The sequence below is a fragment of the Physella acuta genome, unplaced genomic scaffold, assembly GCF_028476545.2.
Source record: "Physella acuta isolate Inbredline_101_S28 unplaced genomic scaffold, ASM2847654v3 ptg002022l, whole genome shotgun sequence".
NCBI classification, from domain to species: Eukaryota; Metazoa; Mollusca; class Gastropoda; family Physidae; genus Physella; species Physella acuta.
In genome coordinates this window covers 169,301-196,655 of record NW_026733526.1, presented here as the reverse complement: position 1 = coordinate 196,655, position 27,355 = coordinate 169,301, and the positions used below count along the sequence as shown (strand labels likewise).

At 40.5% G+C, this 27,355-nt stretch overlaps 1 protein-coding gene across 4 annotated transcripts in view; it reads right to left on the bottom strand.

The window, feature by feature from the left end:
- Positions 1 to 4,188: 4,188 nt before the first annotated feature.
- LOC131931736 (cilia- and flagella-associated protein 65) overlaps positions 4,189 to 27,355 on the bottom strand; it is a 98,665-nt gene continuing 75,498 nt past the window's right edge. For all 4 annotated transcript variants that reach the window (XM_059288573.1, XM_059288572.1, XM_059288571.1 and 1 more), the window contains exons 35-45: positions 17,673 to 17,831; positions 16,774 to 16,917; positions 16,298 to 16,414; positions 15,680 to 15,823; positions 14,625 to 14,714; positions 13,206 to 13,367; positions 12,127 to 12,284; positions 6,906 to 7,053; positions 6,586 to 6,702; positions 5,692 to 5,825; positions 4,189 to 5,363 (exon numbers count right to left, since the gene is read on the bottom strand). In XM_059288573.1, coding sequence (XP_059144556.1) covers positions 5,204 to 5,363; positions 5,692 to 5,825; positions 6,586 to 6,702; positions 6,906 to 7,053; positions 12,127 to 12,284; positions 13,206 to 13,367; positions 14,625 to 14,714; positions 15,680 to 15,823; positions 16,298 to 16,414; positions 16,774 to 16,917; positions 17,673 to 17,831 — 1,533 coding nt within the window. In that variant the 3' untranslated portion in view covers positions 4,189 to 5,203. The remainder of the gene's footprint in view (positions 5,364 to 5,691; positions 5,826 to 6,585; positions 6,703 to 6,905; positions 7,054 to 12,126; positions 12,285 to 13,205; positions 13,368 to 14,624; positions 14,715 to 15,679; positions 15,824 to 16,297; positions 16,415 to 16,773; positions 16,918 to 17,672; positions 17,832 to 27,355) is intronic.

Sequence of the window (27,355 nt, the reverse complement as noted above, 5' to 3'; positions counted from 1 at the left end):
AAATTAATTACATGTTAGAAAACGACATCATTGAACCCAGTTTTAGAAATTGGAGTTCCCCCTGTCTTTTGGTCCCAAAAGGCGGTGGCTCTTTCAGATTTGTGACTGACTTCAGAAAAGTCAATGCACTTACCAAATCTGACTCTTACCAATTGCCTAGAATAGAGGATATAATTGATAAAATTGGTCAATCAAAGGTTATTTCTAAAATTGATTTGTTGTCAGGGTATTGGCAAATTCCTTTATCAGAAAGAGCCAAAGATATTTCTGCATTTGTTACCCCAAATGGGTTTTACAGGTATAAACGCATGCCGTTTGGTATGAGAAACGCTGGGCAAACGTTTCACGCGTCATAAACTCTGTTATTGCAGATATTAACAAATGTGATGCTTACATTGATGATATTTTAGTGTACTCTGATTCCATTGAAGAGCACATTGTCCAGTTAACTCAGCTTTTCAAAAAATTGTCAGAGATTAATTTCACTGTTAATCTACATAAAAGCGACTTTTGTAAAAGTTCTATTACTTATCTAGGTTATCAGGTGGGTGCTAACCAGGTTAGACCCATTCAAGCTAAGATTGAAGCTATTGTGAGATTGCCAGCTCCCAAAAATGTTAAGGAAATCAAAAGATTCCTGGGGATGGCAGGTTATTACAGACGTTTTTGTAAGAATTTTCAGCTGTTGCTGAACCACTAACTGCTTTGTTAAAGAAAGGTGTTGATTTTGTATGGTCAAGTGAGTGTCAAAATGCTTTTTTAGACATTAAATCCTTTTTGTCTAATGCACCTGTTATGGCAGCACCAGACTTTAGCAAGCCTTTCAAACTTTCTATTGATGCAAGTGACTCAGCCATTGGCTCTGTCTTGTTTCAGGAAGACAACCAAGGTATTGATCACCCAATTGCTTTTTTATTCTAAAAAACTGAATGACAATCAGAAAAATTATTCCAGCATTGAAAAGGAAGCATTAGCTTTAGTCTTGTCCTTACAGCATTTTAAGGTTTATGTTACTTCCTCAATAAATCCAGTCATGGTATTTTCTGATCATGACCCTCTTAAATTCACCACTAAGTTAGGACAAAATAACAACAGAATTTTAAGATGGTGTTTGTATTTCCAAAACTTTAATCTGGTTATTTCACATAGTAAAGAAACTGATAACATTGTGGCTGACTGTTTGTCGAGAATGTAATTTCTTTTGAAATCCACCTTGATCATGTGAACTTTTTGTAGTTTATTGTGACCATTTTGCAAATGGTGTGTGTGTAAGAGTGAGCTGTGACCTAGTGGTTCCTGGCTTTCACCAGATCTGAGTTGTACAGTTTTTTCAAAATTATTATATTATTGAAAATGCCTGTTAATTTTAAGGAAACCTTATTTGAAGGTGGTTTCACATTATATGCATTAAGTAATTATAAAATGTATCTCGTTATTCAGTTGATGTTATAGTGGGACATTGAAATAAAAAAATTACCCTGTTGAGTTTCCCACAAGATGTGTCCACATGGATATGTTTTGTTACCCTTGCATAAGGGACTTTGATGTACTCTTATTTTTGGGAAGGATTATTTTCCCCTTTGGTAAATTGTAGAAGGTTGAATTGTTTCCCTTTGTTTTCCAGGGATGTTTTCTCATTGTATAGAAAATTTTGTTTGTTACTTTAGTTGGACATTTTTTTAAAAGTCAGATTTGTTCCATATAGATATTTTTTTTTTTGTGTAACAAATCTGCCTCTCTAAAAGGGAGGGGGTGTGACCTACTTAGGTCTTATTTTTTATAATTTAGTTTTTGGTTCATGGAATCGACCTTGGGAGAGTTGTACAATCACCTGTACTTTTCCGTCACGTCATGTGATGAAATTTTAATTGGTTATTTCGAACCTTAGTAAATCCCCAACCAATGGTCTTACGACATTGGAGTGACCTCCCCTGGTTCGGAGGTGATTTAAAAAGTCGGAAGGCAGAGGCTCGAGGCAACCTTTTATGAGACATCTTGGGAGAGAGTGCCATGTGTGTGACGCCATTTTGTGTTTCATAGTTTATAGCGGCAATATTTCTCCTATTATAAGTGTTTCTAGTGCCATTCAGTGTTTCCAATATTTTTCCTTAAGTGATATTTGTAATCTAGTCTAGAGATTTATTTCATCAACTGTGAGTTGGCTGTAAGTTGGCTTTTGGAATATTATTTACTCTTAGTTTCTATAATATTTTGTATAGACCAAGTGTCATTTTTATTCCTGTACACTTATTAAACGGCTGTTGACAGTTTCTCCTCGTTGTGAGTCATATCAGTTCAGCGTGTTTATACCCCTAGATCTTATTAACGAGCCCACGTTGAAATTTGTTGTGTTCTTACCCTCTTTAGTAGACCTCTGTCATTAACCATATTAAAACGAACCCGGGGCGTTCGTTAGTTCTGCGGCTGTCAGAATAATGATCGTATTACATGATTACATTACACTAACTTAGTAAGTCGACCATATAACCTGTTGTCTAAGTATAACTCTGAAAGTTTCTATTGTGTATTTTATTTTATTTTTATGGGATCCTTATCTTCTTTTAAGTGCATACGTTTTAATAGTCCTACACATTATACTATTAATTGATCAAAATGCATGCCTTCATTACTCTGCTCAATTGTAAGCCTAAACATACATATTAACTTGCCCAAGTCATGTTTAGCACCGCGCACACAACATATTTTTTGCACACGCACTCGTGGTCATTAGAGGGAACATTGATCCCCCACCTCACCGCCCCCCCCCCCCCCCCCCACCCCTCAAAAACAAAGCCTTAAAATACAACAAGCGCACCAAAAATATTTTAAATAATTTTTTTTTAAATATAAAAAAAAACAACCAAATATTAAATACAACACTTTACATATAAAAATCTGGTATGGAAAACTTAAACATTGCTTTTAATTATAAAAAAAACTCAAACTGATCAAAGAAAGGCTAATTTGTGCATTGTTAGGCCTGAATTTAGTGTGATATGTAGGCCTAAATGTATTTTTATCGGGTTTCGTGAAAAACAGGATTCGAGCATAATTTTTAACCTTCAGAAATATAACATATTGTAAAACACTGTAACAAATGCTTTAAAAACACAGACGAAGGAGCTTTAAAAACACAGACGAAGGAGCTTTAAAAACACAGACAAAGGAGCTTTAAAAACACAAAGGAGCTTTAATAAAAAAAATAAATATAAAAAACCTATATAGTTTATAGCTACAAGCTTTTAAATGCACTGAAAATAAGAAAATAAAAACTAATATACTTTCTTTAATAAAAGCTTTTGTTGCTAAAAAATGTAAAAGATCTTATAAGCTATCAAAGATCAAAGCTTTTATAATAGAAAGCAAATTAGTTATATTTTTTTAAAAATTTCAGTGCATTTAAAAGCTTGTCGCTATAAAGGCTGTTTTATATTGGTTTTATTTTCTACCTTTTAGTGATTCCTAATTTATGAAGTTGACACGGCTAAAAATATTTGCTTTAAAGCGCAGTCAGTAGCTCGCAATATCCAACATATAATTATCTGCCCATGAATGCAGCAATCCGTGACCATAGTTTACAGACGACAGCAAATTCTAAATCGTGTTACTTCCCCATAGTTTCAAATCTTCATTACTGCCCCTGATAGCCTTCACTAGATCGACAAGCTCTACGATTGTAAACATTTTCGTGAACCACAGCTCACCAGACTGGTGTTAGGGTTAACGGTGTCTGGCTAGGTATCTCCCCTTCTGTTATTGAATATAGTAATCGATCGAATGATTTAATTTTGTTATTTCACCTTAGTTTCAAGCCCGTTTAATTAATTTTAATGACTAATTAAACATCTAATTTAATTTAAAAATAGATAGACGTGTATTGTCATCAAAAGTGGAACGTATCTGTAAAGTTTGAACGAAATCGCTGCATTAGAAGTGGGTCAAAATTGAGTTACAAGATTTGCCACAAACCCACATACGTTGCGAACTAAATAAAAGATTGTAAAAACATAGAGTAGCTTTACAAACCTAAATATAGGTGATTTGAGCAGATGAACTCAAGTGTGAATATAGATCACTAGTAAAAAAAAATAGCATATTTATAAACCAGGTTCAGACATTCTGAAGCATTAAAACAAATGCTGACAAAACCAAACATTATGTTCAAACAGAAATAGAAAACTCCCGTACTATTGTGTAAGTATTTATTCTCAGATAAGATGATTTTAAGCATTCATCTAACCCTAACCAAATAGTCCAGTTTAATGTTAACTTAAACCTACCCAAATAGTCAAGTTTAATGTTAACTTAAACCTACCCAAATAGTCAAGTTTAATGTTAACTTAAACCTACCCAAATAGTCCAGTTTAATGTTAACTTAAACCTACCCAAATAGTCAAGTTTAATGTTAACTTAAACCTACCCAAATAGTCAAGTTTAATGTTAACTTAAACCTACCCAAATAGTCCAGTTTAATGTTAACTTAAACCTACCCAAATAGTCAAGTTTAATGTTAACTTAAACCTACCCAAATAGTCAAGTTTAATGTTAACTTAAACCTACCCAAATAGTCAAGTTTAATGTTAACTTAAACCTAACCAAATAGTCAAGTTTAATGTTAACTTAAACCTACCCAAATAGTCAAGTTTAATGTTAACTTAAACCTACCCAAATAGTCAAGTTTAATGTTAACTTAAACCTACCCAAATAGTCAAGTTTAATGTTAACTTAAACCTACCCAAATAGTCCAGTTTAATGTTAACTTAAACCTACCCAAATAGTCAAGTTTAATGTTAACTTAAACCTACCCAAATAGTCAAGTTTAATGTTAACTTAAACCTACCCAAATAGTCCAGTTTAATGTTAACTTAAACCTACCCAAATAGTAAAGTTTAATGTTAACTTAAACCTACCCAAATAGTCCAGTTTAATGTTTAGCTCAACCTAACGAAATAGCCAAGTTTATGTGAAGTTAACCCTCACTACTAAAATCAACAGCGCAGATACCAAGACAACATTAGACATTACTTTATAACAATTAATCATGTTATAAATAAAAGATATATGAAAATATACATTTGCTTTATGTATCATAGTACCAAAATTAGACAATAGATTTATGGTTATAAATCTGTTCAACAAAAATGTTTTATTTCAAATAATTTTGGAAGGATCTCTGATTCAACCTATGGGGTTGGCCTTGTTTTTAAAACTTGGCTTTGCTTGCTGATGCAACTTTTTTCCTCAACATGGCGACAAATCGTGGCTTGCTGACGATGCTATATTCACTGGACAGGGCTTCGTACATCAAGTTCAAGATGGTGTTCTCTAGAACCTGTTCCACCACGTTACCGGCCTCGGCTAGTCTGAGAGACAAGAATACTTGAAATTTATTGTCGTACCATACCAAGGTCATCATACCAAGGTCACCATACATTGATCTCAATACAGGGTCACCATACAAAGGTCACCAGGCACATGACAAAGTAAAAGACAACAATAAATCAGCAACATTTTAGGAATACGAACTTTCACATACGAATGAATTATTGCAAGACATTGCCAGCAAAAACTTTTATCCGACCAAACAATAGTAAAATGAAAAGAATCAAAATTTCATCCGAATAAAGTTTAAAACACTAACAGTATAAACTTTCATCCGAAAAAAAACGAGAAAAATAAAAGGAATCAAACTTTTTAATGTCTTGTTTTTCTTTGAGTTGCGCCATTTCAGCCATAGAAGACAGAAGATAAATATGGTCGGACTCTGACATGGGGCGAGCCAAAACATTCATGGCAATACTGAAGGCTTCGTGCAGTGAGCCGGTCTGTAACACATCCAGTATTTACAGTTAGATTCATGGCATTACACATCCAGTATTTACAGTTAGATTCATGGCATTACACATCCAGTATTTACAGTTAGATTCATGGCATTACACATCCAGTATTTACAGTTAGATTTATGGCATTACACATCCAGTATTCACAGTTAGATTTATGGCATTACACATCCAGTATTTACAGTTAGATTCATGGCATTACGTACATGGGATTCTATAGATGTCATTTCACACCGAGGTAAACACATAGTACAGACGTGACACATTGTACAGACGTGACACATTGTACAGACGTGACACATTGTTCAGATGTGACACATTGTACCGACGTGACACATTGTTCAGACGTGACACATTGTACCGACGTGACACATTGTTCAGACGTGACACATTGTTCAGACGTGACACATTGTTCAGACGTGACACATTGTTAAGACGTGACACACTGTACCGACGTAACAAAAGGTACTGACGAGACACATATTAAAGACGTGACACATGGTACCGACGTGACACATTGTACAGACGTGACATATAAAAGATGTGACGCATGGTACAGACGTGACACATATTAAAGACGTCACACCTGGTACAAACGTGACACATTGTACATACCTGAAACAAGGTACAGACGTGACACAAGGTACAGATGTGACACAGATTACTAAACGTGACACGTGGTGTACGCGTGACAAATTACTAAATGTGAGGTGTAGTGTAGATACGACACAGATTACATGAAAACCTTTTCACTCTCTGTCTGCAAGTTTTCCTCCTTATCCAAATCGTAGTCCATGTCGGCCGAGAGAAGAGTGGCCCTCAGACTGTCTGGGCCATTCAGCATTGACTGACGTCCCATGTACTGTAAAAATAATCAACATCAACTGACGTCACATGAAATTTTTGCAATCACGTAAAGTCATCCCTTACCCCAACCCATCCCTCACCCCCTACCCCTAACTCCCCTTGACCCTAACCAACACATTGATTTAAGCCTAACCTTAATGCTGAACTCAACACAATATTCAAACTTGACCCTAACGTTAAACCCAGCACAAGACTCACGTCATAGCTGTCATTCATCTGTGAGTCCGAAGATTTGCTGTCTGACTGAGCCAAATTGATCAACTCCGTATACTGGGTGAAATAAGGTATTGGCTCTTCCTGAATGTTCTTCACCGCTTGCAAGAAGTACGCGTCGTCCAGAAGATTTCTAGGTGTTAGGAGAAAACGTTTGTGGGTTAGGATTCAAGACAACTTTTGTGGGTTAGGATTCAAGACAACTTTTGTGGATTAGGATTCAAGAAAACTTTTGTTGGCTAGGATTCAAGAAAACTTTTGTGGGTTAGGATTCAAGACAACGTTTGTGGGTTAGGATTCAAGAAAACTTTAGTGGGTTAGGATTCAAGAAAACTTTTGTGGGTTAGGATTCAAGAAAACTTTTGTGGGTTAGGATTCAAGACAACTTTTGTGGGTTAGGATTCAAGAAAACTTTTGTTGGTTAGGATTCAAGAAAACTTTTGTGGGTTAGGATTCAAGACAACGTTTGTGGGTTAGGATTCAAGACAACTTTTGTGGGTTAGGATTCAAGAAAACTTTAGTGGGTTAGGATTCAAGAAAACATTTGTGGGTTAGGATTCAAGAAAACTTTAGTGGGTTAGGATTCAAGAAAACTTTTGTGGGTTAGGATTCAAGAAAACTTTAGTGTTTTAGGATTCAAGTAAACTTTAGTGGGTTAGGATTCAAGAAAACGTTTGTTGGTTAGGATTCAAGAAAACTTTTGTGGGTTAGGATTCAAGAAAACTTTAGTGGGTTAGGATTCAAGAAAACTTTAGTGTTTTAGGATTCAAGTAAACTTTAGTGGGTTAGGATTCAAGAAAACGTTTGTGGGTTAGGATTCAAGAAAACTTTAGTGGGTTAGGATTCAACTAAACTTTTGTCGGTTAGGATTCAACAAAACTTTTGTGGGTTATGCATAAAGAAAAAAGTTTTGTTTAAGGAAGACATCTATGGGCTAAGCAGAGGCGTAGTTGGTGGGGGGGGGGCGACCGCCTCGGGCTCCGACTTAGGGGAAAAGAAATTTGAATGCTCATTATAAGCTGCAGTTTTGAGTTACAAAGTTAAGAAACTTAACGACTACAAGACTTTACGAATTGATTGAACTGTTTTCTACGTTGATTATATAGCTGTAAAAGAAATACCCTTAAGAAACAGCGGCCGGAAAAAAACAACGATTTCCCTTTTTTATTTCGAAGGCGGGGAGGGAGGGGTGGTCCAAGACTGTCCAAGACACTCACCTGAGAATACTGCCCAAGACACTCACCTGAGAATTCTGTCCAAGACACTCACCTGAGAATACTACCCAAGACACTCACCTGAGAATAGTTCCCAAGACACTCACCTGAGAATACTACCCAAGACACTCACCTGAGAATACTGCCCAAGACACTCACCTGAGAATACTGCACAAGACACTCACCTGAGAATACTGTCCAAGACACTCACTTGAGAATAGTTCCCAAGACACTCACCTGAGAATAGTTCCCAAGACACTCACCTGAGAATACTGTCCAAGACACTCACCTGAGAATACTGCACAAGACACTCACTTGAGAATAGTTCCCAAGACACTCACCTGAGAATAGTTCCCAAGACACTCACCTGAGAATACTGCCCAAGACACTCACCTGAGAATACTGCCCAAGACACTCACCTGAGAATACTGCCCAAGACACTCACTTGAGAATAGTTCCCAAGACACTCACTTGAGAATAGTTCCCAAGACACTCACCTGAGAATAGTTCCCAAGACACTCACCTGAGAATAGTTCCCAAGACACTCACCTGAGAATACTGTCCAAGACACTCACTTGAGAATAGTTCCCAAGACACTCACCTGAGAATAGTTCCCAAGACACTCACCTGAGAATAGTTCCCAAGACACTCACCTGAGAATACTGTCCAAGACACTCACCTGAGAATACTGCCCAAGACACTCACCTGAGAATACTGCCCAGGACACTCACCTGAGAATACTGTCCAAGACACTCACCTGAGAATACTGCCCAAGACACTCACCTGAGAATACTGTCCAAGACACTCACCTGAGAATACTGCCCAAGACACTCACCTGAGAATACTGCCCAGGACACTCACTTGAGAATAGTTCCCAAGACACTCACCTGAGAATAGTTCCCAAGACACTCACCTGAGAATACTGTCCAAGACACTCACCTGAGAATACTGTCCAAGACACTCACCTGAGAATACTGCCCAAGACACTCACCTGAGAATACTGCCCAAGACACTCACCTGAGAATACTGTCCAAGACACTCACCTGAGAATACTGCCCAAGACACTCACCTGAGAATACTGCCAGGACACTCACCTGAGAATACTGTCCAAGACACTCACCTGAGAATACTGCCCAAGACACTCACCTGAGAATACTACCCAAGACACTCACTTGAGAATAGTTCCCAAGACACTCACCTGAGAATAGTTCCCAAGACACTCACCTGAGAATACTGTCCAAGACACTCACCTGAGAATACTGCCCAAGACACTCACCTGAGAATAGTTCCCAAGACACTCACCTGAGAATACTGCCCAAGACACTCACCTGAGAATACTGCCCAAGACACTCACCTGAGAATACTGCCCAAGACACTCACCTGAGAATAGTTCCCAAGACACTCACCTGAGAATAGTTCCCAAGACACTCACCTGAGAATACTCCAAGACACTCACCTGAGAATACTGCCCAAGACACTCACCTGAGAATACTGTCCAAGACACTCACCTGAGAATAGTTCCCAAGACACTCACCTGAGAATACTGCCCAAGACACTCACTTGAGAATAGTTCCCAAGACACTCACCTGAGAATAGTTCCCAAGACACTCACCTGAGAATACTGCCCAAGACACTCACCTGAGAATACTGCCCAAGACACTCACTTGAGAATACTGCCCAAGACACTCACCTGAGAATACTGCCCAAGACACTCACCTGAGAATACTGCCCAAGACACTCACCTGAGAATACTGCCCAAGACACTCACCTGAGAATACTGTCCAAGACACTCACCTGAGAATAGTTCCCAAGACACTCACCTGAGAATACTGCCCAAGACACTCACTTGAGAATAGTTCCCAAGACACTCACCTGAGAATAGTTCCCAAGACACTCACCTGAGAATACTGCCCAAGACACTCACCTGAGAATACTGCCCAAGACACTCACCTGAGAATACTGTCCAAGACACTCACTTGAGAATAGTTCCCAAGACACTCACCTGAGAATACTCCAAGACACTCACCTGAGAATACTGCCCAAGACACTCACCTGAGAATACTGCCCAAGACACTCACTTGAGAATAGTTCCCAAGACACTCACCTGAGAATACTGCCCAAGACACTCACCTGAGAATAGTTCCCAAGACACTCACCTGAGAATACTGCACAAGACACTCACCTGAGAATACTGTCCAAGACACTCACCTGAGAATACTGCCCAAGACACTCACCTGAGAATACTACCCAAGACACTCACTTGAGAATAGTTCCCAAGACACTCACCTGAGAATAGTTCCCAAGACACTCACCTGAGAATACTGTCCAAGACACTCACCTGAGAATACTACCCAAGACACTCACTTGAGAATAGTTCCCAAGACACTCACCTGAGAATAGTTCCCAAGACACTCACCTGAGAATACTGTCCAAGACACTCACCTGAGAATACTGCCCAAGACACTCACCTGAGAATACTGCCCAAGACACTCACCTGAGAATACTACCCAAGACACTCACTTGAGAATAGTTCCCAAGACACTCACCTGAGAATAGTTCCCAAGACACTCACCTGAGAATACTGTCCAAGACACTCACCTGAGAATACTGCCCAAGACACTCACCTGAGAATACTGCCCAAGACACTCACCTGAGAATACTGCCCAAGACACTCACCTGAGAATACTGTCCAAGACACTCACTTGAGAATAGTTCCCAAGACACTCACCTGAGAATACTGCCCAAGACACTCACCTGAGAATACTGTCCAAGACACTCACTTGAGAATAGTTCCCAAGACACTCACCTGAGAATACTCCAAGACACTCACCTGAGAATACTGCCCAAGACACTCACCTGAGAATACTGCCCAAGACACTCACTTGAGAATAGTTCCCAAGACACTCACCTGAGAATACTGCCCAAGACACTCACCTGAGAATAGTTCCCAAGACACTCACCTGAGAATACTGCACAAGACACTCACCTGAGAATACTGTCCAAGACACTCACCTGAGAATACTGCCCAAGACACTCACCTGAGAATACTGCCCAAGACACTCACCTGAGAATACTGCCCAAGACACTCACCTGAGAATACTACCCAAGACACTCACTTGAGAATAGTTCCCAAGACACTCACCTGAGAATAGTTCCCAAGACACTCACCTGAGAATACTGTCCAAGACACTCACCTGAGAATACTGTCCAAGACACTCACCTGAGAATAGTTCCCAAGACACTCACCTGAGAATAGTTCCCAAGACACTCACCTGAGAATACTGTCCAAGACACTCACCTGAGAATACTGCCCAAGACACTCACCTGAGAATACTGCCCAAGACACTCACCTGAGAATACTGCCCAAGACACTCACCTGAGAATACTGCCCAAGACACTCACCTGAGAATACTGCCCAAGACACTCACCTGAGAATACTGCCCAAGACACTCACCTGAGAATACTGCCCAAGACACTCACCTGAGAATACTCCAAGACACTCACTTGAGAATAGTTCCCAAGACACTCACCTGAGAATACTGCCCAGGACACTCACTTGAGAATACTGCCCAAGACACTCACCTGAGAATAGTTTCCAAGACACTCACCTGAGAATACTGCACAAGACACTCACCTGAGAATAGTTCCCAAGACACTCACCTGAGAATAGTTCCCAAGACACTCACCTGAGAATACTGCCCAAGACACTCACCTGAGAATACTACCCAAGACACTCACTTGAGAATAGTTCCCAAGACACTCACCTGAGAATACTGCCCAGGACACTCACTTGAGAATACTTCCCAAGACACTCACCTGAGAATACTCCAAGACACCCACCTGAGAATACTGCCCAAGACACTCACCTGAGAATACTGTCCAAGACACTCACCTGAGAATACTGCCCAAGACACTCACCTGAGAATAGTTCCCAAGACACTCACCTGAGAATACTCCAAGACACTCACCTGAGAATACTCCAAGACACTCACCTGAGAATACTGCCCAGGACACTGGAGACTGTATTGGCCTCAGCTTTGGAACATTCCAAATGGGAGGGTGGTAAAAATTGTCTTTTTGCCAGAAATTCTTGACTTTCACTTAATGTTCGGTCTATGTAGAAAGTGCAGTATTCATTGGGGAAGTTCGTCTGTAATTGGACAAGTATGATTTATTATAACTATTTACATTTCTTTTATTGGAAACATTAATTTGAAAAAAATTAAACAGAATTAAAGAGAGAGCTATAAATGGTCGCTATTGAAAGACAGTTGATTGAAGTTAATTGAAGGTAGAAAAGTAATCATTTTTAAACGGATGATAGTATGGTGAATCGTCTATAAAGATATCTAAAATATAATGAAGTTTAATACAGAACTTTGGAGTGGAGCATAAACATAGTGCTAGGTGCACTAGTGAGGCAAGTCAACTTTAGTCAGTAGTGGGGGAAGTCAACTTTAATCAGTATTGGGGGAAGTCAACTTTAGTCAGTAGTGGGGGAAGTCAACTTTAGTCAGTAGTGGGGGAAGTCAACTTTAGTCAGTAGTGGGGGAAGTCAACTTTAGTCAGTAGTGGGGCAAGTCAACTTTAGTCAGTAGTGGGGCAAGTCAACTTTAGTCAGTAGTGGGGCAAGTCAACTTTAGTCAGTAGTGGGGCAAGTCAACTTTAGTCAGTAGTGGGGGAAGTCAACTTTAGTCAGTAGTGGGGGAAGTCAACTTTAGTCAGTAGTGGGGGAAGTCAACTTTAGTCAGTAGTGGGGGAAGTCGTGGCTAAACATGACTAAAACACAAATAAGACCTGAATAATACATGAGTTAGACATGACTAAAACGTGACTAAAACGTGACTAAAACATGACTAAAGCATAAATGATTTATGACTAAAACATGACTAAAACATAACAAATCACGAATAAGATTTGACTAAAGCATGAAAAAAACATGACTAAAACATGAATGAGACCTGACTAAAGCATGAAAAAAAACATGACTAAAACATGAATGAGACCTGACTAAAGCATGAAAAAAACATGACTAAAACATGAATGAGACCTGACTAAAGCATGATCGCACCTGAAAGTCTTGTATGTCGTGTGTCCTGGCAGTAATACCGAGGTGCAGAAGGGACGGCTTGATTGGAACTGGCTTCTGCCATAAGGCTGCCAGTTTTTTCTGTCGTCTGCGTTCAGCATCCCTCTTCTCGTCCTCAGTAAGCTGGCGGATTGGTGGAAGTGTCTGCCCAAGTAGATGGATGGGGTAGGGAAAGGATTATTTGTTATTCACAGGATTCGATTCTGAGGTTACAGTTAGAATTAGGGGCGTAATTCTAGTACTGCAAGTCACCGCAGGGTAAGGGGTGGGAGGGTCGGCGTGTCATACAAACTTTTGGGTTAGGGTTGAGGCAAAGAATTTTTTAAAACAGTTTCATTAAAAATTAAATTTAATTTATATTTAATTTCTCGTATAACGGTCTGTCTGTCTGACTGTCTCTTAGTCTGACTGTCTGTCTGACTGTCAGTTCGTCTGTAAACTGTAAACACAATAAATTGAATACAGTTTCAGTTCTGTTTATGAAATTTCATAAATAAGTTAACCCTAAAACTCACCAACATTGCCTAACCCTAACCCTCAGCTAACAATACCTAACCCAAACCTCACCAACAATACCTAACCCAAACCTCACCAACATTACCTAACCCAAACCTCACCAACATTACCTAACCCAAACCTCACCAACATTACCTAACCCAAACCTCACCAACATTACCTAACCCAAACCTCACCAACATTACCTAACCCAAACCTCCCCAACATTACCTAACCCAAACCTCACCAACAATACCTAACCCAAACCTCACCAACATTACCTAACCCAAACCTCACCAACATTACCTAACCCAAACCTCACCAACATTACCTAACCCAAACCTCACCAACATTACCTAACCCAAACCTCCCCAACATTACCTAACCCAAACCTCACCAACATTACCTAACCCAAACCTCACCAACATTACCTAACCCAAACCTCACCAACATTACCTAACCCAAAACTCACCAACATTACCTAACCCAAACCTCACCAACATTACCTAACCCAAACCTCACCAACATTACCTAACCCAAACCTCACCAACATTACCTAACCCAAACCTCACCAACATTACCTAACCCAAACCTCACCAACATTACCTAACCCAAACCTCACCAACATTACCTAACCCAAACCTCACCAACATTACCTAACCCAAACCTCACCAACATTACCTAACCCAAACCTCACCAACATTACCTAACCCAAACCTCACCAACATTACCTAACCCAAACCTCCCCAACATTACCTAACCCAAACCTCACCAACAATACCTAACCCAAACCTCACCAACATTACCTAACCCAAACCTCACCAACATTACCTAACCCAAACCTCCCCAACATTACCTAACCCAAACCTCCCCAACATTACCTAACCCAAACCTCACCAGCATTACCTTATATTTGCTGAGCTCCCCATCTGCTGATATGGGCCGTCCTTCAGCCAGCGCGTCAAGTTTGGAAATTCTTCCAGAAGGTGTTCCATCCTAGAGCAATGCAGAAAACACTTTCGAATACACGTGTGCTCAATCAAGTCTACCTAATACACCTCTACCTCCAACATCACATCCACCACACTACGCCTCCAACATTACATCCACCACACTACCCCTCCAACATTACATCCACCACACTACGACTCCAACATCACATCCACCACACTACCCCTCCAACATTACATCCACCACACTACCCCTCCAACATTACATCCACCACACTACGCCTCCAACATCACATCCACCGCACTACGCCTCCAACATTACATCCACCACACTACGCCTCCAACATTACATCCACCACACTACGACTCCAACATTACATCCACCACACTACGACTCCAACATTACATCCACCACACTACGACTCCAACATTACATCCACCACACTACGACTCCAACATTACATCCACCACACTACCCCTCCACATCACATCCACCACACTACGCCTCCAACATTACATCCACCACACTACCCCTCCACATCACATCCACCACACTACGCCTCCAACATTACATCCACCACACTACCCCTCCACATTACATCCACCACACTACCCCTCCACATCACATCCACCACACTACGACTCCAACATTACATCCACCACACCACGACTCCAAAATTACATCCACCACACTACGACTCCAACATTACATCCACCACACTACCCCTCCACATCACATCCACCACACTACCCCTCCACATCACATCCACCACACTACGACTCCAACATTACATCCATTACACCACGACTCCAAAATTACATCCACCACAATACGCCTTCAACATTACATCCACCACACTACGACTCCAACATTACATCCACCACACCACGACTCCAAAATTACATCCACCACACTACAACTCCAACATTACATCCACCACACTACGCCTCCAACATTACATCCACCACAATACGCCTCCAACTCCAACATTACATCTAACCCTAACCTACCACAATGTCCACGACATGCGGGGTTCTCTTGTCAGCATCGAGATCTCTTTCAGTGACAGTGAACTCGTTCATCTGACGTTCTCTCTCAGCCTCCCAGGCCGACAGTTGCTTTCTGTAGCATGTGTATTCGTGCAGGTCAGAGATCTTAAATACAATTGACAACTCAAACTATTATATCAACTCAAATCTTAAATACAATTGACAACTCAAACTATTACATCAACTCAAATATTGAATACAATTTTACAAATCAAACTATTATATCAACTCAAATCTTAAATACAATTTACAATTCAAACTATTATATCAACTCAAATCTTAAATACAATTTACAACTCAAACTATTATATCAACTCAAATCTTAAATACAATTTACAACTCAACAAATAGTTCATGAAATGACAGTTGCGTCATGGGAGTGATTGGAGTGATGGGAGTGATGGGGGTGATAGGGGTGATGGGGGTGATTATTGGGTAAAAATACATCTTAGAATGTTTAGTGTTAGGTAAAAATACATCATGCAAGCCATGTCCATACTTCATGTGTTACCTTTAAAACTGATTAAATATTCATCTTGCAACCATTTGAGGCTACCTAACCATGATCTATCTTCTTACCTCACATACAAGGTCAAGATCATAGAAAGCAGAAACGCCATAAGCCATGAAGCTGACTCGACACATTTTATAGTCCCCAGGGGCAATCTCTCCTCTCACTGGATAAATACTCAAAAGCTGAAGAATATTTCAGAACATTTGATAATCTCAAAGATAATCTCAAAGATGATCTCAAAGATTTGTATCAATTAAATCTTGATGTTAAATACTACACAAAATATTTTCGAAACAAATGATAAGCAAAATGTAGTGCCTGTATTATTTTATGTATGAAATTTAGAAAAGCTAAATATGTCGCATAGATGTTTTTAAATATTGAAAACGAAAATTGAATTTAAATAATATTCTTAGAGACCACTACAAAAATGCTGGTAAAGATCCTAAAAATTTCGAAAAACTAAATTTCAGTAATAAAAAATGTAAACGTGTGCCAACAATGTGTAGATGAAATGTTTTAGTGTGATTATGTGTTTGACCTTAGCATCCGTCTGTGAAGTGACATGCCATTCAAAGAAAATAGATCTGTCCATAGATTTGTTGGTCACAAACAGCATGCGGCGAGCTTGGGAAAACAAAGGCATGTTCCCAAAGGACAATCTCTCAATGGACAAGTAACCAAGCTGTAGATCAATATAGGTCATAGCAATATAGGTCATATCATTGTAGGTCATATCATTGTAGGTCATATCATTTTAGGTCATATCATTGTAGGTCATATCATTGTAGGTCACTTTAATGTAGGTCATAAAATACGTCACATCAATGTAGGTCATGTCAATGTAGGTCACATCAATGTTGGTCACATCAATGTAGGTCACATCAGTTGGTGGGACTAGGACAAAAATTGGTGGGACTAGGACAAAAGTTGGTGGGACTAGAACAAAAGTTGGTGGGACTAGGACAAAAGTTGGTGGGACTAGGACAAAAGTTGGTGGGACTAGGACAAAAGTTGGTGGGACTAGGACAAAAGTTGGTGGGACTAGAACAAAAGTTGGTGGGACTAGGACAAAAGTTGGTGGGACTAGGACAAAAGTTGGTGGGACTAGGACAAAAGTTGGTGGGACTAGGACAAAAGTTGGTGGGACTAGAACAAAAGTTAGTGGGACTAGGACAAAAGTTGGTGGGACTAGGATAAAAGTTGGTGGGACTAGGATAAAAGTTGGTGGGACTAGGACAAAAGTTGGTGGGACTAGGACAAAAGTTGGTGGGACTAGGAAAAAAATTGGTGGGACTAGAACAAAAGTTAGTGGGACTAGGACAAAAGTTGGTGGGACTAGGACAAAAGTTGGTGGGACTAGGACAAAAGTTGGTGGGACTAGGACAAAAGTTGGTGGGACTATGTCTAAAGTTGGTGGGACTAGGACAAAAGTCTCACCTGTCCTGGCACCTCTGCCTTCTGTACTGTCGGGACCCCGCAGAGTTGTGGCTCATCAGAGAAAGGCATAGTGTCTCCCATGATCCTCTTGTCGTAACCAATGCCAACAAATGTCACAACAGCTGTATCGCCATTGTCAATGTGTAGTGGGATATCAACCTAGAATAAACAAGGTGACATCAAATAAAGGTCAGCACTCTAGAATAATTAAGGTGACATTAAGTAAAGGGTCAGCACTCTAGAATAAACAAAGTGAAATCAAAAAAAGGTCAGCACTCTAGAATAATTAAGGTGACATTAAATAAAGGGTCAGCACTCTAGAATAAACAAAGTGACATCAAATAAAGGTCAGCACTCTAGAATAATTAAGGTGACATTAAATAAAGGGTCAGCACTCTAGAATAAACAAAGTGACATCAAATAAAGGTCAGCACTCTAGAATAATTAAGGTGACATTAAATAAAGGGTCAGCACTCTAGAATAAACAAAGTGACATCAAATAAAGGTCAGCACTCTAGAATAATTAAGGTGACATCAAATAAAGGTCAGCACTCTAGAATAAACAGGGTGACATCAAATAAACTTAGTTTAACAGGTATTTCACTTCTCTATTTAATTTGTAAGTAACAAATGTATGTTTGATACACCAAGCAAACAATAAATATAACTACACCTTGTTTTTAACATTTAAACACAGCCCTGTCATCTGAACTATTCTACAATAAACAACTTGAGTGTTTCTTGTACAACAATAAACAACTTGATTGAGTGTTTCTTGTACAACTTGATTGAGTGTTTTTTGTACAACTTGATTGAGTGTTTCTTGTACAACTTGTACAACTTAATTGAGTGTTTCTTGTACAACAATAAACAACTTGATTGAGTGTTGTAATATATGTGGGAGGGGGGGGGGAATCATTCTTCTTGTATTAGTCTTATACAGAATAAACAAAGCGTAAAAAAAATGGCTTCCTCGTCTGTTGTATTGTATCTGTCTAGAATTATAAGATCTCAATCCACTTCATTGGCGACGAGGATTAATCATCCACTAAAAAGAGCACATGCTTACTTAAGAAGAAGCTTGCTAGAGCATATTGGCTAAGTATTTGTAGGATAATGGCGCTGTATGGCCAGATAAAAGAATTTAATTCGAATGAAGAAACCATTCATGATTATCTAGATAGGTTAAGCTTTTACCTTGAAGCTAACGACGTGACGATAGAAGCCAAAAAGAGAGCTGTTTTGTTAACAGTCATAGGGCCTCAACAATTTAGGCTATTAAAGGACTTATGCGCACCAGCTAGTCCAGCTACCAAGAGCTTTAACGAGCTGAGCAAACTCCTAACAGACCATCATGCGCCTGCACCACCAAAGTTCCTGTGTAGAGCCAGATTTGACGGTAGGACTCGTCAACCAAACGAATCAATATCAGAATATGTTGCTGCTTTATGTCATCTAAGTGAATTCTGTGAATTCGGTGACACGCTGTCCGACAGACTATGTGAAAAGTTTGTGACAGGTGTAAACAGCCCTGATGTTCAAAGAAAGTTGCTTCTCGAGTCAGATCTAACAGTGGAAAAAGCAATACAACTTGCAACTTCATTCCAGCAGTCATCCGATGCGGCCAGATCTCTGGCGCCTTCAGGGATCCATGCAGTAGACAGCAGGCCAGTCAACAAACACCAACCCCATCAGAGCAGTTCAACTTATGCTAAACAGCCTGCAAGTTCAAATCCTAGATCTAAATCTAGTAATAATTATCAAAAATGTCATCGATGCAACGGTCCCCATGCATCTCATCAATGCAAGTTCAAGTCAGCAACTTGCTATAAGTGCAGTACGCAAGGTCACATTGCCAAGGCCTGCTTTGCAAAGTCTTCGTCTGTTGCTAGATCTAGCCAGTCAGGACAGTACCGCAACCAAAGGCAGCACTATGTTAACTGTCACCAAGACAGCCTAACCCAACCAATGAACCACTCTACCAGTGAAAATGCTCAAACTGATCCGCAGCCGGAGTTCAACCTGTTCTCTGTGAAATCAACTAGTCATGCTCCCATCAATGTACTAGTTTGTATCAACGGTAAGAGCATCATCTTTCAACTTGACACGGGAGCATCTCTAACCGTCATCACAAAAAAGGACTTTGACTCTGTCACAGGAGGATCAGTGCCTCTACAACCATGACTTTTTTGTCACAAGTGCCTAACAACATACACAGGTGACAATGTTCTGGTGATAGGAGAGTGTATAGTTCATATAAGCTATAATGGTCAAAGTGTTAAACTTCCTCTTCTTGTGGTTGAAGGAAACGGACCACCATTACTAGGTAGGAACTGGTTAGTTGATCTTAAGTTAGACTGGGGGAGTATATTTTCAGTGAACAAAGCAAGAGAATCTAGTTTTACTTCAATAGATAAAGTTGTATCTGAAAATGAAGGTGTCTTTGGTAGTTCAGGGTTACTAAATGATAGGACAGTGAAGATAAGCATTAAAGACACAAATCCAAGATACTGCAAAGCTAGAGTTCCACCTTATGAAATGAGGGATAAAATTGAAAATGAGCTAAGTAGATTGGAATCTAATGGCATCATAAAGAAGGTAGACTGTTCCGATTGGGCAATGCCCATTGTGCCAGTGTTAAAGAAGGATGGTTCTGTAAGGATTTGTGGAGACTATAAAGCTACACTGAATAAGCAAATAGAGCTAAATAGGTACCCTATTCCTAACATTGGGGAAATTTCTTTGAATTTAGCAGGAAGAGACAAATTCACTGAATTAGACTTTAGTCATGCTTACACTCAACTAGAACTTCATCCAGATTCAAAAGTCTATACGACAATAAACACACATAAGGGACTCTACCAATATGAAAGACTATGTTTTGGTATATCATCTAGCCCTGGAATTTCCCAGGCTGTCATGGACAGTATTTTTCAGGACATTCCAAATGTGTGTATTTACTTTGACAATGTATACATAACTGGTAAGAATGACACTGAACATCTTAAAACACTTGATAAATTCTTGAAAATAGTTGGTGAAAAGGGTTTAAAGATAAACAAAGATAAATGTCAATTCATGCTGACAGATATTAGTTTTCTGGGTTATAGTTTGAGCAGGTAGGGTCTCAGACCTCAAACTGAGAAAACAAAAGCCATTAAAGAAGCACCCAAACCTGAAAATACCCAACAGCTAAGAGCTTTTTTTGGGCTTGATAAATTACTATGCGAAGTTCATAGGGAATCTGTCTGATAAACTATCACCACTGTACAAGCTGCTGCAGAAAAATGCAACTTGGCACTGGGGTAAACAACAAGATGCTGCTTTTAATGCAGCAAAAGAAGCTTTGTCTTCTGACACCTTGCTAACTCACTATGACCCAGGGAAAAGACTTATCTTAAGGGGATATGCTATGTTTTTTTCTATTTTTTACAATCTAATATCTAAAGCATTTTGAATACTTTTATCATGTTTGGCATATAAAAGTAAGTATTAAACAGCAAAAAAAAGGGTTGAAAACAATTTTGGTTGTCATGGAAACCCGAAAAAACCTCCGCCATTTTGAATTTTTTGGTACTTTTAAAAAGGCTAAGGCTTTTTTATTTATGCACCTAGAGCAATCAAATTTAAACTGCTTATATTTCAGTATATATTAAAACTTTTGTCACGAAAACTTTTTGAAATAGCTACTAGTAAGAATTTTACAAAGTCTACAAAATCGTAACATTTTTAGTGTTCAAAATTTTCAAAATTTGCATATTAATTACCAAATACTTTTTTTTCTATGTAAGCCATCACAATTCCCTCGTGACAAAAGTTGTATTTTTGCACGAAGAACAAATACTGAAAATATGGTTGCGATTGTTTAATAAATGAAAAAGTAGTAGGCTTTATAGTGTTAAAAACATTCGAACTGAGAAAACAGCCAAAAGTAACGAAAAGTAGGTCACGAAAATACCATATCTGGGTAAACTGCAAAGCCGATTGTAAACTTTGGGTGTTTTCGAGATGATGGAAATTAAGATTATCAAATAAAGGAGAAATCCAGCTTTCCAATGATGCCAAATACAATATGATGAGGGATATAAAACTTTTCATAGAGAGCGTGTAAGATTGGGAAAAATTGATTATTTTTAATTAACAGGGTCATAAAAATGTTAATTTAATTACCTAAAAAATTTTTTTTCTCTTTAAAGTTATTACTTTCCTAATACAAAAATGGACAAAGTATGCAAAAGTGCAAGAAACCCATCATGACGAAAAACAAGAAATTTTGTGTTTTTTTGTCGCGCATATCCCCTTAACATGTGATGCTTCACCAGATGGTGTAGGAGCAGTTTTATCCCACATAGATGGAAATGGTGACAGACCCATTGCTTTTGCCAGTAGATATTTGAACCAGGCTGAGAAAAATTATTCTCAGTTAGATAGGGAAGGCTTAGGCATCATTTTTGGTATTAAGAAATTTCACAAGTTTCTGTTTGGTAGGGAGTTCACCATCTTTACAGATCATAAGCCATTGCTGGGTTTGTTTGGGGTGAACAAACCCCTGCCTGAGCATGCCTCACCAAGGGTTCAAAGGTGGGCTATCACACTAGCCGCATGCAATTATGAATTGAAATACAAACCTGGATCTGAGAATAGTGCAGATAGTCTTAGTCGTTTACCTTTAAAAAACCAAATCCTTAGTTATGTACCAGAAGATGTATTTGTTCTTTTCACTATCATGGATAACTCCAATATAAATGTGAATGATGTTAAGAGAGAAACACAAAAAGATGAGTGCTTGATAAAAGTATATGAGTACTGTAAGAATGGTTGGCCTGAAGAGTCAGTGAATGATGATTTAAGGCCATATAAAATAAGAAAAATAGAGTTAAGTCTAGAAGATGGATGTGTGCTATGGGGGTCAAGGGTTATTATCCCTAAAATGTTACAAAAAGAAGTTTTAAGAACTTTACATGATACTCATCTTGGTTCTTCCAAAATGAAGAGTCTTTCACGATCGTGGTTCTGGTGGCCACATATGGATGCTGATATTGAAAAATATGTAAAGTTTGTTCAAGCTGTGCACAACATTCAAAACAACCAGCTACAGCACCTTTGCAAACTGGAATTGGCCAATCGAACCATGGAAACGTATCCATATAGATTTTGCAGGACCCTTCATGAACAAAATGTTCTTAATTGTTATTGATTCACATTCTAAGTGGTTAGAAGTTAAAATCATGAACACAATCACTGCAAGTGATACCATTATAGAACTTAAGGAAATATTTTCAACTCATGGGTTACCTGATCAAATTGTTTCAGATAATGGGCCTAGTTTCACTGCTCATGAGTTTAAACTGTTTTGTGTAGCAAATGGTATTGAGCATATAACCATATCACCCTATCACCCTGCTGGGAATGGTTTGGCTGAAAGAGCGGTAGGCATATTCAAAACCGCTATGGTAAAAATGGGTACTGGTAACAAAATTTCTCTCAGGGAAAGAGTAAACAGGTTCTTAGCCAAATACCGCACAACTCCTCATATAACAACAGGTGTTGCACCATGCGAATTGCTGTGTGGTAGGAAAATTAAAACTCACCTTGACCTACTACATCCAACTGTTCAAAGGTCTGTTTCCCAACATCAACATACACAAAAATTAAATCATGACAAAACATCCATTGAGAGAGAATTTGGGGTTAATGATAATGTGTATCTGAGAAATTATGGGAGAGGGGAAAAATGGATGCCAGGTCAAATTGTTCAATGTACAGGACCTGTGTCTTATAAAGTAAAAACAAATAATGGACTTATTGTCCGTAGACATGCAGACCAGTTAAAAATAACTTGTGCAGATAATAAGTGTGAATCTATCAATCCCACCAGATTTGACCGGTTCACACCATATCAGTTTGTTCCACAACCAAGGTCTGTTGATATGAGTGAACCAAGTATTCTAGAGTCAGAAAATGTAAATTCTGGAATTAATGATTTAGATCCTGGACTCCCTGAGCTAGAGAGTCCAGATGGTCAGAATCTTGAGTCACCAAATCAACAGCCACTGAGAAGGTCAAACAGGACAATCAAAGTCCCAGATAAGTTAGACCTTTGATTTTAAAGGTTAAGAGGACCTTGACATTGTTTTGTATTTTAATTATGTTTGTAGCATATTTTGCATTTGTTTGTAAGGATTTAATCTACCAAATTATTCAAATCATATAATGTTTATGTTACAATATATTAGTGACTTATTAAATTGTTTAACATTTCGGAAGGAATGCATATAATGTTTTGTATTGACTTTTGAAGTGTTATTAATTGAAAGGGGATCATTATTCAATCTTTCTTCTATTATTGCTTGGCAATTCTAATGTTTCAAACTAAAGAAGGAAATAGCAAAGTGATTTTAAGATACTATCATTTATTCTCTTGAAAGCTGTGTTATTATTTACTAAGGGTAAAGGGATGTAATATATTAAGCTTTATGTGGGGGGGGGGGGGGAACTCATTCTTCTTGTATTAGTCTTATAATGTTGAGTGATGTCCCTTGCATGTTATGTTTCCGTTTCCGATACAGAATAAACAAGGCGTACATAAAATGGCTTCCTCGTCTGTTGTATTATCTGTCTAGAATTATAAGATCTCAATCCACTTCAAGTGTTTCTTGTACAACAATAAAAAACTTGATGGCGTGTCTCTTGTACAACAAGCCTTTGTTAACCTAATCCCAGTTGATCTTTTTTATAGTTTTATGACAAACTCTTTCTAAAAAAAACTAGAAAATTTTAATTTAACTTGTCCAACTTTTAACTGTTCATTTAACTAGTCTAATCTCTCAATGTTCGTTTAACCAATTTAAAAAATTGCAAATTAGTTTTTATTTGGACAAAAACAAAAGTAAAAAATAGCTTTAAATTATCATACCTAACCCTTACCCTAAACCTAACCATAACCCTAACTTCTATTGTACATCTTTGCTCCACGGAAACCTAACCTTCCAAACCTTAACATACCATGTACACCTGGCTCCCCCCCCCCCAAACCCTATCATACCATATACACCTGGCTCCCCCCCCCCCAAACCCTATCATACCATGTACACCTGGCTCCCCCCTCCCCCAAACCCTAACATAGCATGTACACCTGGCTCCCCCCCTCCCCCAAAACATAACATACCATGTACACCTGGCTCTCCCCCACCCCCCCCCAAACCCTAACATACCATGTACACCTGGCTCTCCCCCCCCCCCAAACCCTAACATAGCATGTACACCTGGCTCCCCCCTCCCCCAAAACATAACATACCATGTACACCTGGCTCTCCCCCACCCCCCCCAAACCCTAACATACCATGTACACCTGGCTCCCCCCCTCCCAAAACCTAACATACCATGTACATCTGGCTCCCCCCCCCCAAACCCTAACATACCATGTACATCTGGCTCCCCCCCCCCAACCCTATCATACCATGTACATCTGGCTCCCCCCCCCCCAAAACCTAACATACCATGTACATCTGGCTCCCCCCCCCCCAAACCCTAACATACCATGTACACCTGGCTCCCCCCCTCCCAAAACCTAACATACCATGTACACCTGCCCCCCCCCCAAACCCTATCATACCATGTACACCTGGCTCCCCCCCCCAAAACCTAACATACCATGTACATCTGGCTCCCCCCCCCAAACCCTAACATACCATGTACACCTGGCTCCCCCCCTCCCAAAACCTAACATACCATGTACACCTGCCCCCCCCCAAACCCTATCATACCATGTACACCTGGCTCCCCCCCCAAAACCTAACATAGCATGTACACCTGGCTCCCCACCCCCCCCCCCCCAAATCCTAACATACCATGTACACCTGGCTCCCCCCCCCCAAACCATATCATACCATGTACACCTGGCTCCCCCCCCCCCAAAACCTAACATAGCATGTACACCTGGCTCCCCACCCCCCCCCCAAATCCTAACATACCATGTACACCTGGCTCCCCCCCCCCCCCAAAACCGAACATACCATGTTCACCTGCCCCCCCCCAAACTTAAACTTACCATGTACACCTGCCTCCCCCCCCCCCAAACTTAAACTTACCATGTACACCTGCCTCCCCCCCCAAATCATATCATACGATGTACACCTGGCTAACCCCCCCCCCCCCCCCCAAAACCTAACATAGCATGTACACCTGGCTCCCCCCCCCAAACCCTATCATACCATATACACCTGGCTCCCCCCCCCAAATCCTATCATACCATATACACCTGACTCCCCCCCCCCCCAAACCCTATCATACCATGTACACCTGGCTCCCCCCTCCCCAAAACATAACATACCATTTACACCTGGCTCCCCCCTCCCCAAAACATAACATAGCATGTACATCTGGCTCCCCCCCCCCCAAACCCTATCATACCATGTACACCTGGCTCCCCCCTCCCCCAAACCCTATCATACCATGTACACCTGGCTCCCCCCCCCAAACCCTATCATACCATGTACACCTGGCTCCCCCCTCCCCCAAACCCTATCATACCATGTACACCTGGCTCCCCCCCCTCCCAAAACCTAACATACCATGTACATCTGGCTCCCCCCCCCAAACCCTAACATACCATGTACACCTGGCTCTCCCCCCCCCCCCACCCAAGCCCTATCATACCATGTACACCTGACTCCCCCCCCTCCAAACCCTAAGATACCATGTACACCTGGCTCCCCCCCCCCCCCAAACCCTATCATACCATGTACATCTGGCTCCCCCCCCCCCAAAACCTAACATACCATGTACACCTGGCTCCCCCCCCCCCCAAAACCTAACATAGCATGTACACCTGGCTCCCCACCCCCACCCCCCAAATCCTAACTTACCATTTACACTTGCCTCCCCCCCCCCCAAACTTAAACTTACCATGTACACCTGACTTCCCCCCCCCCCCAAACTTAAACATACCATGTACAAACGCACCCCCCCTCCCCAAAACCTAACATACCATGTACATCTGGCTCCCCCCTCCCAAAACCTAACATACCATGTTCACCTGCCTCCCCCCCCCCCAAACATACTATGTACACCTGGCTCCCCCCCCCAAAACCTAACATAGCATGTACATCTGGCTCCCCACCCCCCCCCCCCAAATCCTAACATAGCATGTACACCTGGCTCCCCCCTCCCAAAACCTAACATACCATGTACATCTGGCTCCCCCCCCCCAAACCCTAACATACCATGTACACCTGGCTCCCCCCCTCCCAAAACCTAACATACCATGTACACCTGCCCCCCCCAAACCCTATCATACCATGTACATCTGGCTCCCCCCCCCCAAAACCTAACATACCATGTACACATGGCCCCCCCCCCCCCCAAACCATATCATACCATGTACACCTGGCTCCCCCCCCCCAAAACCTAACATAGCATGTACACCTGGCTCCCCACCCCCCCCCCAAATCCTAACATACCATGTACACCTGGCTCCCCCCCCAAACCATATCATACCATGTACACCTGGCTCCCCCCCCCCCCCCAAAACCTAACATAGCATGTACACCTGGCTCCCCACCCCCCCCCAAACTTAAACTTACCATGTACACCTGCCTCCCCCCCCCCCCAAACTTAAACTTACCATGTACACCTGCCTCCCCCCCCCCCAAACTTAAACTTACCATGTACACCTGCCTCCC